At 37.6% G+C, this 16,858-nt stretch overlaps 1 protein-coding gene across 1 annotated transcript; it reads left to right on the forward strand.

Moving 5' to 3' along the window:
- The first annotated feature begins 2,340 nt into the window (after window positions 1–2,340).
- Window positions 2,341–16,754, forward strand: mapk13 (mitogen-activated protein kinase 13). Its single transcript, XM_056773403.1, has 12 exons — window positions 2,341–2,714; window positions 3,690–3,819; window positions 4,122–4,180; window positions 4,561–4,666; window positions 5,462–5,491; window positions 9,440–9,487; window positions 9,576–9,690; window positions 12,403–12,474; window positions 12,668–12,747; window positions 13,001–13,079; window positions 14,330–14,503; window positions 14,620–16,754. The coding sequence occupies exons 1-12, from the start codon at window positions 2,602–2,604 to the stop codon at window positions 14,700–14,702; spliced, it is 1,089 nt and encodes a 362-aa protein (XP_056629381.1). The 5' UTR covers window positions 2,341–2,601; the 3' UTR covers window positions 14,703–16,754.
- Window positions 16,755–16,858: the final 104 nt, after the last annotated feature.

A 16,858-nucleotide genomic window follows, 5' to 3' on the forward strand; every position in this document is an offset into this window, starting at 1 on the left:
ATTGCACTACCTCTGTTGGCCCTGTATAAGTGACGAAGAATTTCCTTTTCCTTATGGCACGCATTCTGATTCCCAAAAATTGCAAAAAAAAAAACTATTCGTGTAAAAGATGTGCCGATGTGTCGGTGTATTTTAACTGGTGTTTACACCACCCAGATCTTTTAATAAATAAAGCCCCTCGTGTTATGAATACATATTAGAGCGATGCTGGTGACATTTAGATCCAGTGTGATTATGCGGCGAGGATAAAGAGCCAAAGCCCCACACGAGCGTCAGTTCAGGACGGAAGAGCCACAACACGTCTGCTGCTAATGAGCCAATTATCTCTGCACCGCAACACAGGAAGTCATGACTGTAAAGAATCACTTTTTATTCATTATTTTTACATGAGCATGATGGCTCTCTGACACTAGAGATGTTTATTAAACACGCCTTTTGCATTATAGCTTACAAATGTAGAATATTAATGTTTTAATTTTCAAAACGTAGCTTTAACCATTGTGCCTATGTAAACGTGCAGTTTTGCATTGGGTACCCGTTCCAGAAGCACTTAATTAGGCTATTATTGACTTAAATAATGCATGTCATTAATTTGTAATGATGGCTGTAATGATTGTGACTTGCATTATACTTACAGTCATGCCGGTGTTCTGTCGATTCATGCGGGTGAGCGTTCTTTGAGGGTTATGGTTACGTTGGGGAATGGGGTTATCGTTCGACACGACTCGTAATTTCGACCTCGTATTTATTGATAATGTCCGGAAGTACGCTCGGAATCGGAAATACGACCTGTGAACTTTTTTTTAACTCGGGACAATCGATCATTCCCGACCTCAGGGTGACGCGTCATTTGACGTCACGGCCAAGATGCTTCGAGTGAAATTAGCGCGGAGCTAACTTGCCTTATTTTAAACGTAAAAAACGAAACGGTTTGTTTTTTCCGAGAGCTTTCATACTAAATTTAAACAATACATGCGCGGCATCATTCCTATGTTTTGTAAAGGAGGGTAGCACGAGCTGGCTCTTTATAAAACAACCAACGTTATGATTGTATAACAGTGACATCTAGTGGCAAACATCGACATATCTTTTAAATAAATAAGCTGTCATTTATGGGGCAGTACCTGACGCCTGCAGGAATTTATTTTTGTCTTTCACAGTTATGGCCTTCCCATAATTGAGAGGTTCAATGGCCATAAAAATGGGAGAGTGATGAATATTCCCCTCAGGGAATATGCAGGAGATAGTATTCCCAGAATCTCCGCTGCATTTAATTTTGTGATGGCTCGCTATAACCTTTACTATACAATCCATCACATTGGCATTACTGCTCTGATGTACCTGGGGGATATGCCACCTGCTTCCAATACAACTAAGCTGTATACCAGTCGTGCAGCTGGACAGTATAATGCCTTAAGACAAGGCATGGGCCAAAAGATGCTCTTTTGTCAAAAATGTATAAATTTCGTTACACTTGTTAGGCAGTGTAAAGACAAACAAAACTGACCCTTTCTCTCAACAGGTAGTGGTCTAGCTTTAGTTGAAACCAGTCACTTTGTATTGGCACCTAATGTATTATGGCTCCTGTATGACATATCGCTTGTTGCTCCCTAACTCTTTGTAAGTCGCTTTGGATAAAAGCATCTGCTAGATGACTAAATGTAGGACGTGTACACATTTACATAACTAGGACTTAACCTGGGGAATGTTCTAAAACCACATGTGACATTCATGTCGCTTTTCTATATGGGTCATACTGATAAAAATTGAATGCACTCTTACGTGAAAAATGCTGTAGTACTATTTTGTATTTATTATTATAGTAAACCCGTAGCAAATTGTTGTATACTTTAGTAACTTTATACAACAGTACTATGTAGTGTTAACTATAGTAAAGTTATAAACTGAAGCAAATACTGCAGTATATGAATGCTTATTGTTATTATTATTTATTTATTTTCATCACCATAAGGGTTTGCTTTTCTTCAGACAACATAGATATTCATTCATTCATGTTTTCCCAGGGGATTGCAAATACCTGTGTAAAATGTATAGAATAAAGCAATGTAATTCGCTTTGGATAAAAGCGTCTGCCAAATGCCTAAATGTAAATGTAAATGTAAAATGTAATTTTAATATTCACTATGGTAATGTGCAAAACACTAGTATCTAGGATTTTTGACACTGAATATGTGTTTGTTATGTGTGCTGTTAGTAAAAAAAAGATATATGAAAAACGTGTTTAAGTGGTCAAAGGTGTCCCACATCATCCAAACGTGTTCAGATGGTGAGCGGCAGCAGCGTGTCAATCAAGCAAAGTGGGCGTGCGCGGGGGGATAATGACATCATCAAACATATCGAAACGCATTCGACTGCGGCCAACATGTTACAAAGTTTCAATGACTCGTGACTTCGCGCGTCGATGCCACGGCCGTCCGGCGCAAAACGAAACGGGGTAGACAGCTTGTTTGTTTTTATATTGGCGTGAGACAAATTCGTTCCTACGCAGTGACCTTTCGGAGATCGCATGCAGAAAATCGCGTAGGAGTCGCTTCGAGCGCGGTGAAGATTTGCGCGCTGCCTGTTTTCCTTCATCGCTCAATGGAGTCACGGGTCGGGTTCAATCGTGAGGAGATCAACAGCACGATCTGGGAGGTTCCGGACAAGTACATTTGCCTGAAGCAGATCGGAACCGGGGCGTATGGCAGTGTGTGGTGAGTTGCTCGTGTTTTTGCGCTTCCTGATAGGCGCTGGCAAACTACCTATCAACAGGTTACCACATGAAGCAGGACTCTGTTAGATGATGCGGTCCATGAAATGGTGCTGGGCAAGGCGGTCCAGATCGTAATTCTTTGTAGGTTTTATCCTGGATGTACATGTGCTGATATTATCTGGTTTGCATCCTAGTTTTGCATCCATTGCCTTGTTTCTATGTCGTGTTTCTATGTCATTTGTGTATTGATCTTGTGGTTTTGTAATGCAAGAACATGTGTGTGGGATCATCATGTCTTGGTGTTGCATAGAGATGCGTTAATATACAAAGAGACAATTATTATTTTATGGTAGCATATATATTACTGTAATGGTGGCCAATGTTGTGGATGTTTGTGGAAACAGAATTAAGGTTAAGTTAAATCAAATTTATGTAGGCTGTACAGGCTACAGTACAGTAGAATAGAAGCAAATGTTTGCTAGTTGTGAAACCTGTTGCAGGAAGGAGGATATAATTCAGTTTGAAATGGATTCAATGTTTATATTACCTTATTAACTAAAGGCCATAAAAAGCCTGATAAGACTACTGAAATAAATGCTACTGATGGCTGATCACCATTATTAGTTTTTTTTGTTTGTCTAGGCAGTTGTATGTATTGCACCCTATTATTCAACAAAAGAAAGTCAAGTTATTACTAAAGGGAGCAATGTCAAAACTTTTACATTTTATCTTATAGAAGCCACCTTAACAACAAAACAAAAAAGAAGAAGCTGTGAAACCACAAGTTCTGACAACTTAGATTTTTTCAACCAAAGCAAAATGTGATTTAATGGAAGTTTACTCTCTATCGCCATCTAATACGTCGTTTTAGTCTTGCTAGTTCCCGAATCTTCGGGCATTGAATTTACAATCTGTCTATAATGTTTTGATTGCATTTGGGATTGTTGCAATGTTATGGTTTTTGTTCCTGTTTCAGCTCCGCTATCAATAACAAAAGCAAGGAGATGGTGGCCATCAAGAAGTTGCACCGGCCTTTTCAGTCAGAGATCTTTGCGAAGAGGGCCTATCGTGAGCTGAGGCTTCTCAAGCACATGAAACATGAAAATGTGAGCATCACCTATACCTGACGTACCTTTAGGTTATGTTTCCGTAGTTTACCGCTGGTTTCCAGTACAAGTAAAATAAGCTTAGAGCTAAATGCCCATAACGGCTTATATAAGACCACACTCATGTTTATCATGGAGTTTGAGTTACAGGTAAATATCAAAGATGTGGCTTTGAGTTTGTGCACAGAACAGGATGCTTGCAGATTAATATTTATATCATTATGACACAATTTTTTTGTGCTGGATAAGACTGACTCATTTCCTTTTGTTTTTGCAATATTTAATGTTGGCATCCAAACCAGGTGATAGGACTGCTAGACGTCTTTACTCCCGCCTCCAGACTGGATGACTTCAAAGACTTGTAAGTCTTGGCTAAAATCTATGTAGCCATATGCCTATTTTTGTAAAGGATTAGTTCATACAAAAGTCAATGTTATGCCATTATTTTTTTTTACATGTGTCAGGCTCTAAAAGTCCATATAACTTAAGCTCCATATTCCTCGTTTGAGTCATAATCTTACTTTTGCATCAACATGCCCAAAACATCATGCTAGTTCAAATATGTAAAATGGAGGATGAGATTTTCGAACAGCTGCATGACTAGGAAATGTTATGGAGTACTACTTTTCTGGATGCTTTCGACATCTATGGGTTATGACAGACAAAATAACTATGATTTTTACAATAACCAAGTTAAATTGTTTCTTTAAGATAGTCAACTCTGTCCCTCTTATTTTTTAGCTACCTGGTGATGCCATACATGTTCACAGATCTCTCCAAAGTCAAAGGTCTTCTGACAGAAGATCGCATACAGTTCCTGGTCTATCAGATGCTCTGCGGACTTAAGGTCAACCTGAGAAAATATCTCACAGAGAGACGAAATAATTGTGTTTGTTTTTAAAGCAAAAATACTGTTTGATGTGACAGTCACAGGCATTTTAAACACATTTGATGTTTTTGGACAAACAAGATGTTGGTGTGTACCAAACACGACAGAAATAGGAACCAAGTGACTTAAAATTTCCTGTTTCTGGCTGGAAGAATTCAATTATTGTGTCACATTAGGTTAGGACAGCGTGTAAGTCATGTCTACACGGCGTTACATTGCTCAAGATTCGCTTTAAAGTCAACATGAAAGGAAATTTTAAATCTTTTTTTCACGTAACTGGTCTAATTTGGATAACATTTACTTTTAGCAGATGCTTTATTCCAAATGCCATGATCAGGGTTTCCCACAGGAAGTGTGATGCAGGATGATGTCACGTGCTAACTTAGATCAACAGTCATCCAGTTGTTCCACACTGGAATGAAATATCCACATTTCACAAACCAGTCCGTTCCTGTTGGACAAAACTATGTTCCTGTTTCATTCAGAATGAGTTGTGCATACTCTTTCATGTTGACTTTAAGGAAACAAACATTTGGCCTCTGCAAGTCACATCTGGTATTTACTAGGTCAGCACATAAATGGGTCGATGAAATGTAATGCATGAAATATTGCAGTTGTGGTGCACAAACTGCGAACAGATTTGATAATACTGTCAGCTCAATTTGTCCTATTAGTATAATCAAGTATAAAAACATAGCAATGTAAAGAGTGATAAATACTGATTTGATCTCCCTGTTTCTTTTCATTCCACAGTACATTCATGGCGCTGGCATCATTCACAGAGTAAGTGAGACTGGCAGTGAATAAACAGCATCTGCTCATAATTATCATTTCCACACAGAGCTGAATTAAAGACACATGGCATCTCTTGGGATCTCTGTAGTTCTTCGCTGAGAAGCATGAATGCCCTCCTTTGGGAGGCTTTCATCTCTGTGAATTACATCTAGTTACAGCTGATATGTGTTGATTGGTAAACTATCAACAGCGATTACCTACTCATCTTCTAAGATGAGAGTGCAGTCATTCCACTCAGCTAACAACAATAAATATGTAATCGACTTTAAGTGTCATTTCTGGGCCTCTAGCATCGCAAAATAATGATTTCCCCGACCATCCCGCCTGTCTGCCATTGTTTGACAAACAGATAGTCCCTCTTCAAAGTATCCCATTTGCTAAACCAGTGTTGGTGTGTTGGGCCGGTCGGGATACTTTGAAAGCACTTGCTCTTTTCATAAAAAATACTGATGAATTACCTAAATGACTTTTCCGGTAAATTAGCAATTGTGCTATTCCCACAAGGAGTAGGGTAGCTTTGTTTTATCTATGAGATACCATTCATACATACAGTATCTCACAGAAGTGAGTATTTTACTCACATTTTAGTTAATATTTTTTGAGGACATGTCAATGTGGCACCTCCTATTTAAGCCATAAGGCTGGGTGCCAGAAAAAACTTGGCATTTCGACTGTCTTTCCAAAACAGACCTGCAAACTCGGAAGAGGTGAAAAAGGTGACAGCCATATGTCGGGGGGATGGGGTGTGAAATTATCATTTTCTTTTGACCTGCACAAGTTTTTCAAGTGTACCACATGACACCTATGTTGTTCATGTGACAACACTGAAGAAATGACACCTTGCTACAATGTAAAGTAGTGAGTGTACAGCTTGTATAACAGTGTAAATTTGCTGTCCCCTCAAAATAACTTAACACACAGCCATTCATGTCTAAACCGCTGGTAAACAAAAGTGAGTACAGTGAAAATTTCCAAATTGTGCCCAAAATGTCAATGGCCACCATTATGTTCCAGCACTGCCATAACCCTCTTGGGCATGGTGGTCACCAGAGCTTCACAGGTGGCCAATGGAGTACTCTTCCACTCCTCTATGACGCCATCACGGAGCTGGTGGATGTTTGAGGATGCCCAGCAGATGCTGAATAGGGTTTAGGTCTTCACCTTTACCATCAGCTTCTTTAGCAAGGCAGTGGTCGTCCTGGAGGTGTGTTTGTGGTCGTTATCATGTTAGAATATTGCCCTGCGACCCCGTCTCCGAAGGGAGGGGATCATGCTCTGCTTCAGTATGTCACATTACATGTTGGCATTGATGGTTCCCTCAATGAACCCTAGCTCCCCAGTGCCAGCAGAACCAACTGAACCAAATAAGTTTATCTTGCATGTCTTCAGCAAACTGCGGGCTTTCTTGTGCATCATCTTTAGAAGATGCTTCCTTCTGGGACGACAGCCATGCATACCAATTTGATGCGGCATGTGGTCTGAGCACTGACAGGCTACCCGCCCCACTTCAACCTCTACAGCAATGCTGGTAGCACTCATACATCTATTTCCCAAAGACAACCTCTGAATATGAGGCTGAGCATGTGCACTCAACTTTTTTGGTCGACCATGGCAGAGGCCTGTCCTGTTAAACCGCTGTATGCTCTTGGCCACCGTGCTACATCTCAGTTTCAGGGTCTTGGCAACCTTCTTATAGCCTAGACCATCTTTATGTAGAGCAACAATTCTTTTTTCAGATCTTCAGAGAGTTCTTTGCCATTGAGGTGCCATGTTGAACTTGTAACCAGTATGAGAGACAGTGGTAACACCAAATTCAACTCCCCAGCTCCCCATTCACACACAAGACCTTGTAACACTAACGAATCACGTGACACTGTGGAGGGAAATTGGCTAATTGGGCCCGATTTGGACATTTTCGCTTATTGTTGCCATCGGTTTAGACATTAATGGCTGTGTGTTGGGGGACAGCAAATGTCCAGTTATACAAGCTGTACAAGCACTACTTTATATTGTAGCAAAGTGTAATTTCTTCAGTGTTGTCACTTGAAAAATGTGAGGGGTGTACTCACTTCTGTGATACTGTAAGTACCAAAATATCGGTAAATTTTGTGATGGCATTAAGTGGAAGTTTCCTCTAAAGAGCCCCACTTTTTTTCAGAAATATTTATTATTGTTGATGTTTTCATTTTGAGCGAACATTGACGTTCATGCATTGCTCTTGACCCAGCACTAGATGGCTTCAAACTAATATAAACAAAACTGTGTGGAGTAAACATGTCATCAAAATGACCTCGAACACGCCAGTAACAGTAATCCTATTCTTTGTTCACACATACTGTAGCGTCATTCTGGTAATTTACTAGTAATATTATGGCTTCTTCTCATATTTATTGACGTTGCAAATTTTCCTTTTGTTATAACACTGAAATGGATAGCATAGAAAAAGAGAATTCACTCAAAAATAATTATTTTATTGCATGCAATTCCGATTGACTTTCTTTATTATGCAGAAGACAAATGAGTAAATTTCGCTTTTTGGCGAAATTTGCCGTTTTTAATGAAAAATATGTAATTTATGTGAATCGTGTTAAACCAAGGAGTTTTTTTTAGTCGGGGGCTCTTAGGTGTCTACTCTCGAGCGTCTGAAACATCTTTGGTCCAGCACCTAGATTTGTTTGGCCAACCAGAATCGAGATAACAACTAACAGCATGTCTATTTTTGTCCTTGGACCAACCAGAATGACGCGTTCTAAGTTTGCGCCCCCGAAAAGCATTTCTAAATGGGACAAATGCAAAGTGTCTCTGATAAAGAGAAAACGGTGTAGATATTATCATTCAGTTCAGCCGTTTGATTGAAATGGTTATGAGAGACAGTTGCCAGTCTCCCTTTCCAATTTCCACTTCTAGAGCTCTGCCCTTCTAAGTGAATACTTAGAAGTGCGATGGATATTCGTCCGAAGTTTCAGTCGCAGAAGCTGTACTTTACAGATGATATTTAATAATTATTTTAGAGACCAATCAATTTGCGTCATAATACATTAATATGTCTTTTGTATTGCGTTGTACCTGCTTTTTAAACATCATTTTTATGAAAGCTCTTAATAACTTATTTTTTCTTTTTGAGCTCTTTATAACTCTTTAAAAAACAGTCCCGTACTGTATTTTCTCAATCCTGGATGTTTTAAAACCGAAACCAAAATGTCTTTGCCTCCGATGATCATTTGTATTAGGAAAGACTTAGGAAGGTGCACCTCTCAGAAAACATAGAAAAATAAAGATAATTTTAGATGTTTAATTGTGACTTGGAGAATTGGGATTGCGAGACGAGGGCCATGTATTTATTTTTTATAAAAATCTAAAATTCAAACAAGATCCATGTTTTTCCTGTATCTCAAAATTATTGTCATATGATTAGCTGCTGCTCCATAGGTGTCATGTGGTACACTTGAAAAACTTGTGCAGGTCAAAAGAAATTGATAATTTCACACCCCATCCCCCCCGACATATGGCTGTCACCTTTTTCACCTCTTCCGAGTTTGCAGGTCTGTTTCGGAAAGACAGTCGAAATGTCAAGTTTTTTCTGGCATCCAGCCGTATGGCTTAAATAGGAGGTGCCACATTGACATGTCCTCAAATAATATACAGTAGTCAACGACTAGAACTGTTTTCAATCATCGTTTCGCATGTGCCCTCTAAATACAGCTGTTTTATATGTAGAAGTGTATTAACGTCAGTAAGTTCAAGTCTTTAAGACTTTGTGCTCTGCTTTTATATATGATGTCATGAGGCCGTGGTTTCCTGTTTGGCGAGGCATTGCCTGTACATGCTCAAACCCGTTCACAGCTGCACTGCACACTTTGAATGTGAAAAGTACAGCTCGAGCCATTCAAAATAAAGTTTTGATCGTGTAAAGACTTACACCTTTATGTATTGCAGGACCTCAAACCAGGAAATCTGGCCGTTAACCAAGATTGTGAGCTGAAGGTTGGTGCCATCATTCTTTCTCCATAAAAGAGAGAAGAGTGACCTGCTGACAGTTTGCAGTAACACCCTGTCTTTGGTCTCGCTGCAGATCTTGGATTTTGGCCTGGCACGTCACACAGAAGCAGAGATGACGGGTTACGTTGTGACGCGCTGGTACCGGGCCCCTGAGGTCATTCTGAACTGGATGCACTACACGCAGACAGGCAAGACATTGACACTGACAAGCCTTTTTAAACTACTGCCAATGCCAAGAGATATTTGTTTATGTAAATATGAATAATTTTAGATTGAGTCATCTGAATGTAAAAAAAAAATTCTGAATGTGAACATTTTTTCTGAATGAGATAAGATCAATTGAATTAATGCCGTCATTATTTGGGGGGCCGCAAAGCGATGAAAAAGTTTGAGAACCACTCCCGTAGAGTATATTTTACACTTATCATCAGTGTTTTAGTTATAATTTATGATTAATAACGCGATAGATTAGAGATTAATAATAACTGCTGTTTCTGTTATTTAAATTAGCATTTTAATTTATAAAAAATACATTTAATTAATTGGATAATTGTGTGCAAGTACTAATTACATGAACACCAATATAACAAAAAACAATTATTTTTATTCATATATATATGTGTGTATATATAAAGTGGGCAAAATCAGTATTGAACACGTCACCATTTTTTTTTTACGTTCTATTGACTACATTTTCTGCACATCCATACATGCAAAGAAAACAAAACAAATGTTTCAGACGTTACGTTTTGTGTTATAAAATGGAATGACACAGGGAAAAAGTATTGAAAACGCTTACTGAAATTTATATAATACTTCATACAAAAGCCTTTGTTGGTAGTGACAGCTTCAAGACGCATCCTGTATCTGAGAAACAAGTCGCATGCATTGCTCGGTGTGATTTTGGCCCATCCTTCCATACAAATAGTCATCAAATCTTGAAGGTTCGGTGGGCCTTTTCTATGAACTCTGTCTAAAGTCCTCCCCTAGATTTTCTAGTCAAGTGACTATTTTGGTGACGCAGATTTTGATCAAGAATCTCTCGGTACATTTTTCCATACATTATCCTTACACAATAAGAAGTTTGTCAGTGCTGTATGATGAAAAACACACCACGATGTTTTAGGGTTGATGTGCAGTGCCATTGGACCTTCAAACGGTGTCTGTGTTATTGCCTCCAAAGAGTTCCATTTTGGTCTCATCTGACCAGATTATAATCTCACAGTATTTCACAGGCTTGTCTAAATGTAGTGTAGCAAACTTTAAATGAGCTTCGACATGCTTTTTCTTCAGCCATGGTGTATTGCGTGGTGAGTGTGCATACAGGTCATGTTGGTTGAGTGCATTACTTATCGTTTTCTAATTCAAGGTCTTTCTGAAACCCTCCACAAATGGTCCTTTACTCTTGGACAACTCTTCTGATAATTATTTTAACTCCTCTGTCAGAAATCTTGCGAGGAGCATCTGGTCGTGGCTGATTTATGGTGAAATAATGTTCTTTCCATTTCTGGATTATGGCCCCAACAGAACTGACTGGAACATTAAGAAGTTTAGAAATCCTTCTGTTACAATGCCATCAGTATGTTTTGCAACAATAAGGTTGCGAAGGTCTTGAGAGATTTTCCTTTATCACTGACAAGGGTCAGGATTGCTTTCTAATTACTGATAGACTGAAAAAAAAGAAGAGTTAAATTAACTTAAAATAATAAGGCAACCTATCACAAGCACGTTTTTGAGTTAACTCGACAAACAAAGAATGAAGTCCGTCCAATTTAAAAATTACGTTTAAGTCATTAGTTGTCACAACATCAAGTTTACCTAATGAACAACAGCGTGAAATCTTTCCAGTTGCATGAACATAAATAGAGAATATAAAATGGTATATACATATATTGTACTACAATTGTAGGCTACTTGTTTTCTGCCTAGAACAGACCACAACTTTGATCAAATATCTGTTCGATCGTTTTGTGTTGAGTGGGTTTTAACCGGTTTTGGCGTTGGGTCATGCGCTTATAACTCAACATTGAAAACACAAACCTCAACCATGGTAACAATCAAAAACCATCAATAATTAAAAAAGCTCTAAACACACAACAGGTAACTAACAGTAACAACGAGATCAAAACATAAATTAAGCCAGCAAGAACTAAAAGACTAATCTTTAAAAGAAAACATAATAAACACAGAATTGACCATGCTGCAGTGTATCTTGTGAACTTTCAAGCTCTTCCAATATTATTTGTTCAGAATACACTGTTTTGTAAATTGGGGCAACTTTCTGACGCATTTTGGCCTAGAACATTAGAGTCTAAATCCTGTCAACAAAATAATCTTCATTATAAACATGTGTTAGGCTAATTTTGGATTTGTATAATTTTGGATTTTTTACAGTGAGATTTCAGCTGGTGTCTTGGCTTTCCATTACCATTTGCAGCTCCCTTTTTTCTTGTTTTCAATACTTTTTCCCTGTGTCCTTCCATTTTATTACACATTACGTAATTTATGAAATCATTTGTTTTGATTTCTTTGTATGTCTGGGTTGTATACTTGGGTTGTTACCGACACGTGGTGAAAATTACATGTCAACAGAACATTTAGAAATATATTCAATAAGAAAAAATGTTGACGTGTTCAATACTTATTTTACCCACTATTTTTGTACTTTGACTTGAATGTTTAAACAAATTGGCGCCTCTTTCATTATTATTTAATTGCCAGTTGGACTAAATGTTCTCAGATTTTTTATTACCAAGATCAATACTAGATTACAGAGTCCAATAGCTCTGCATGAATCTGCTGTTTGTCAAATAGTTTGCGTTGTTTTAATGGCTGGTTCTTTGAAGCAATAATAGTTATTTTTCTATATAAATTGCGAAATTTGCTTTTTCCCTATTTAGTGGATATCTGGTCTGTTGGATGCATCATGGGTGAAATGTTCAATGGAAAAACACTCTTTAAAGGAAAAGACTGTATCCTTCAGCTTCTACTTTGTTTAATGCCCACTTAACTAATATTTTCTAGTCTACATTTAAGAAAGCACACTCAATGTTTTTAAATGTATATATCTTTGAAGAAATCCCTTTTTTTTTTTAATTGTCAGTATCATTATTCACTTAACAACATGTTGTTTTTCATCTTATGTCTTTAACTTCCATCATTCAGACATGGATCAGTTGACTCAGATAATGAAAGTGACAGGGACACCTGGTAAAGAATTCATTGGCAAACTCGAAAGCCCAGAGGTAACGGCACAAATAAATAGAAAAACAGTTCAGCACCTTATTTTTGTTATGTGGTTTGCTATGTCTGAATCCTGATTTTATCTTGAAACTTGAGATTTAACCAGAAATTGCTAAATGGGAAAAAAAAACATTGTGCCTTGAATCTGGGGAAATATTTCGCCTGAATTATGACATCTTGCATGACGTTTGCTTTAGCTGCAATATTGAGCTGTCAGTCTTTATGTTAAACAAAATCAGTACCTTGTTTTAACAGGCAAAGAGCTACGTCAGCTCGCTGCCCCTGTACCCACGCAAGGACTTCTCTGCATTGTTTCCCAGAGCTAGTAAAAAAGGTAAGTAATTCCCTAATATAAGAAAATGACTCCTCTGTCATGTTGTGTCAGCTTACTTGGTTCAAGAGGCTTTTTTCATCGTAAAACATATGATTTACTCTGACCGCAAAGTTTCTGCTTGTCAAAGTGACTTATCATTATTTCTGACAAAATGACAAGATGCTGTGTATTGGAAAGGGAGCAATTTAAGGTGTTTTTTTACATTTCACTCAAAACTTCAGGATTAAAAGCGTCACCAGAAGAGATTACTACATATGTGCTGTGCACAGCAGTGTAGTTTAGTTGTATTTTTCTGCTGGGAATGTAAAAGACATTTTAGAAATGCATAAGATCCCCATCATCTCTTTTATTAGGTTTTAAGAGTTGTTTTTCTCTTCCGAGCATCTGCAGTGTATTGACAAATGGTAAATGGTTTCTCAATATGAATAATGATATGGGACTACTGGGCAAACATTGTGTCACCTTATTATTATTTATAAGCAATGCTGGTTTTTATTGTCCCTCCCATGCACATTTTTAGACCTTTCCTTTGCTCTAAAATTTCACTCATTTTCTGAGTTGCCAGATGCACAAGAGACCCAATTTTAGCATTTAAACATGAAGAAAAGTCTGTTTTTCATGAAATCACCCCTTTAAAACATTTAGATTCAGTAATCATTCGATCTTAATGATCTTACATAATACATCTTAACGATGTTTGTATAACATTTAAAATCGTTAATTCATATTTTCTTGGTTGTATTTTGTCCGAATGTTTGTGTAACTGAAACCAGAAGTTCTTCTGGATCAGCGTTGAACCATCTGTGTTTACGTCATCCAAAGAGGTCTATAGAAATATCTACAATTTTTGCAACTGGAACAGCGGTTTACAATAAAACCTTCACATAATAATATTTTTCAGTTCAAATGCTAACATCAGTATTTGCATTAGTGTCATGAACTAATGAAAAACTAATACTTACAACATTTATTATCCTATATTAACGTTCAAATGTAAATACACTATTATTCATTGTTAATTCCTGTTGATTCATAATACAAAAACTGATCTGAAATATAAAATAATTGTATTGCTATGTGTAAGAATTAACTTAAAAAACTAAATTGCTTTTGCTGTCATACCATTGCTCAGCTTGCCCCATCCTTATACAATATTACTTATTTGCTCACTTAATGCTATTTTAATGCTGTTGCTTTGTGTATGACACCTGTGTCCTCCCTCATCACTACTACATGGTGACTAATCGCAGCGGTAGACCTGCTTGAGAAGATGCTGGTGTTAGATGCAGACAACCGTCTCACTGCTGATGGCGCGTTGGCACACAGCTACTTCGATGGCTTGAGAGACCCAGAGGACTGGCCAGAGCCGACGCCATACGACGACAGCTACGACAATGCCACAATGCCTTTAGAAGAATGGAAACGTGAGTCAATGTTTTTCAGATTTTACGTGCACAATTATGACCGTGGTCTTTGTTGCATATATTCCGTTGATATACACGCAGCCACGTTAAATGTAACGTGGTCGTTCTCTTTGCAGGTTTATCCTTTAAAGAAGTGAGGAGTTTCGTTCCGTTCCCAAGAAGGGATTCAAAGAGAAGAAACACGCTCACAATGTCGTAGTGAACTGTCACCAGTGTTAATGAAATACTGAATTACAACGATACAATTTAGGCCTTCAACTATTGGAATACTCCAATATTTTGTAAACACCCAACTGCTTTAGGAATATGTATTAATTACGCGCCTCTAGTAAGTGTTTCTGTGTAATATGTTATAAATGTCTCTTGCGTTGCTAATATGCATGGCACCACACAAGGATAGTTCACTCCAGAGCCGTTGAGAGAGAAAGTTCACAATTTTTGCATGTCCCGTGATTCACTGAGCCTTCAGATATTTCAGAGAATTTATGTTTTCTCCTTAAATGCTTTATTTCTTACATTTTTTTTATTCATTAAATTACTTGCATCTTTAAATGTTTTAAAAGTTTGTCACAATTGGTCTGTTTTGCTGCAGCTCTATGCATTACTAGTAACTTCCGGAAACTATTGAGAGGCTCCATGAACCCCCATTGCTGTGAAAAAACTGTTCCATTGAAGCAACTCTCTCTCTCAATGGCTCTGGTTCGCCCAGAAATGAAAATTCTCTCATCATTTACCCTTGTTGCTTGATGACTTGTAGGCGATACATATCTTCTGAGGCCAAATGATGAGATATAGATTATATGCTTTGTGTGAGGACAGGATTTCCCCAAAAAGTGTAAACACTGCCGCTGTTGCTCTTAAAGGCAGAGCTTTATGGATCACGTCCAACATTGCAAGAGACGTGCTTGATATTAAAATAAGATTTTAAAAGTGCTATCTATCTGCATGCATGCTCTGTGCACGAGTGCTTGTGATAACTCAAGTACCTGCCTCAACGGCCAAAAGCACTTCAATCTCTAAATCAGAATGCATCTCGAATTCATGTAAACACGGTAAATGTAAATAACAACAGGAAAATTTGGATACATGTCAAGCTATTGTACGACAGAGATGGCAATAGAGCTGAAAGATACAAATTGCAGATTAATGTTAAACATAAAAAAGATTAAAAACCTATTCATCCAATGCACTGGCCAATAAACCAAAACATTAAAGAGATACTTCACCCAAAAATGAAAATTCTGTCAACATTTACACCTTCTGAAGAACACAGAGAAAGATATTTGGAAGAATGCTTATAACCAGAAAGATTTTGCCCCCAATTGGCTACTATAGTAGGAAAAAATAAAATGGTAGTCAAAAGTGACACAGGACTGTTTGCTGTCCTACATTCTTCAAAATGTTTTCTTACGTGTTCAACAGAACAAAAATATTATAGTAGAAATATTTTTTCCTACTATCGGAGTCAACGGGGGCGGGGGGGGGGGGGATCTGTACCGTATACAGATTTGGAACAACTCCTAGGTGAGTAAATGATGACAGAATTTTCATTTTTGGGTGAAGTATCCCTTTAAACGTAAAGCCCTTACACAAAGCACTTTTTAAATATAACTTTCTTTTCAGTCTGTTCCTCACATAAAGAATTGGCTCATACAGTAGGCATATATAACATTATGGTGCTTTCTGTACTTTTGGAGTGTGTCAGAATACGTTCATTGTATGGAAAAGAGTAGAGTGAATATTATGATTTTAATTTGTGTTAGACAAAAAAGTGGGCGAACTATTCCCTGAATACTATCAGGTGTCAACAATAGATAGCTATATATAGATAGAGGTACAATAAATGGTTTACTAAATATATCAGTCAAACTCTCCAAGGTTCAGTATTTTGAAATGTTTACCGAACTAGTCTTGTTTAACTTCTTTGAAAGGTGAGACAGGATGTTTTACTTGGATGTTAATGTAAATGAATCAATTGATTGGCCACAACAAATGGCAGCTTAGAGCAGAGGGCACATTAAGGTTTTAGTTGCACAATGGTGTTAGATGTAGAGGCCCATTCAAATCTGTTTTTCTAAAGAAACTGACTTCATTTGCATTATCACAATGTTTGGGATGGATGTTAACTGACATTTTATGACTTAAGTGCTGTGCTTTTCGTTTCATTGCCATGTTATTTCAAGTATGTAACCATGTGTTCTGGATCAGGGACCCGAATGTAACCATTCAAGAATACATTATTGGAAAAAGGTCTTGTTTGTCTTCTTCATTATACTGTAATGCATTTTAACACGCGTGATTAACACAGTTTTATTGTGTCTTGAAATGTAAAAATGATTTTCTCTTATGCAAACT

Source organism: Triplophysa dalaica, chromosome 18 (genome assembly GCF_015846415.1).
Source record: "Triplophysa dalaica isolate WHDGS20190420 chromosome 18, ASM1584641v1, whole genome shotgun sequence".
NCBI classification, from domain to species: domain Eukaryota; kingdom Metazoa; phylum Chordata; class Actinopteri; order Cypriniformes; family Nemacheilidae; genus Triplophysa; species Triplophysa dalaica.

Excerpts from the sequence above, each read along its gene's own strand:
- mapk13 (XM_056773403.1), top strand. The coding sequence starts at position 2,602 with ATGGAGTCACGGGTCGGGTTCAATCGTGAGGAGATCAACAGCACGATC. Across the intron at positions 5,492-9,439 it reads GCGCTGGCATCATTCACAGA|GACCTCAAACCAGGAAATCT; the intron begins GTAAGTGAGACT and ends TATGTATTGCAG. Across the intron at positions 14,504-14,619 it reads GCCTTTAGAAGAATGGAAAC|GTTTATCCTTTAAAGAAGTG; the intron begins GTGAGTCAATGT and ends TTCTCTTTGCAG.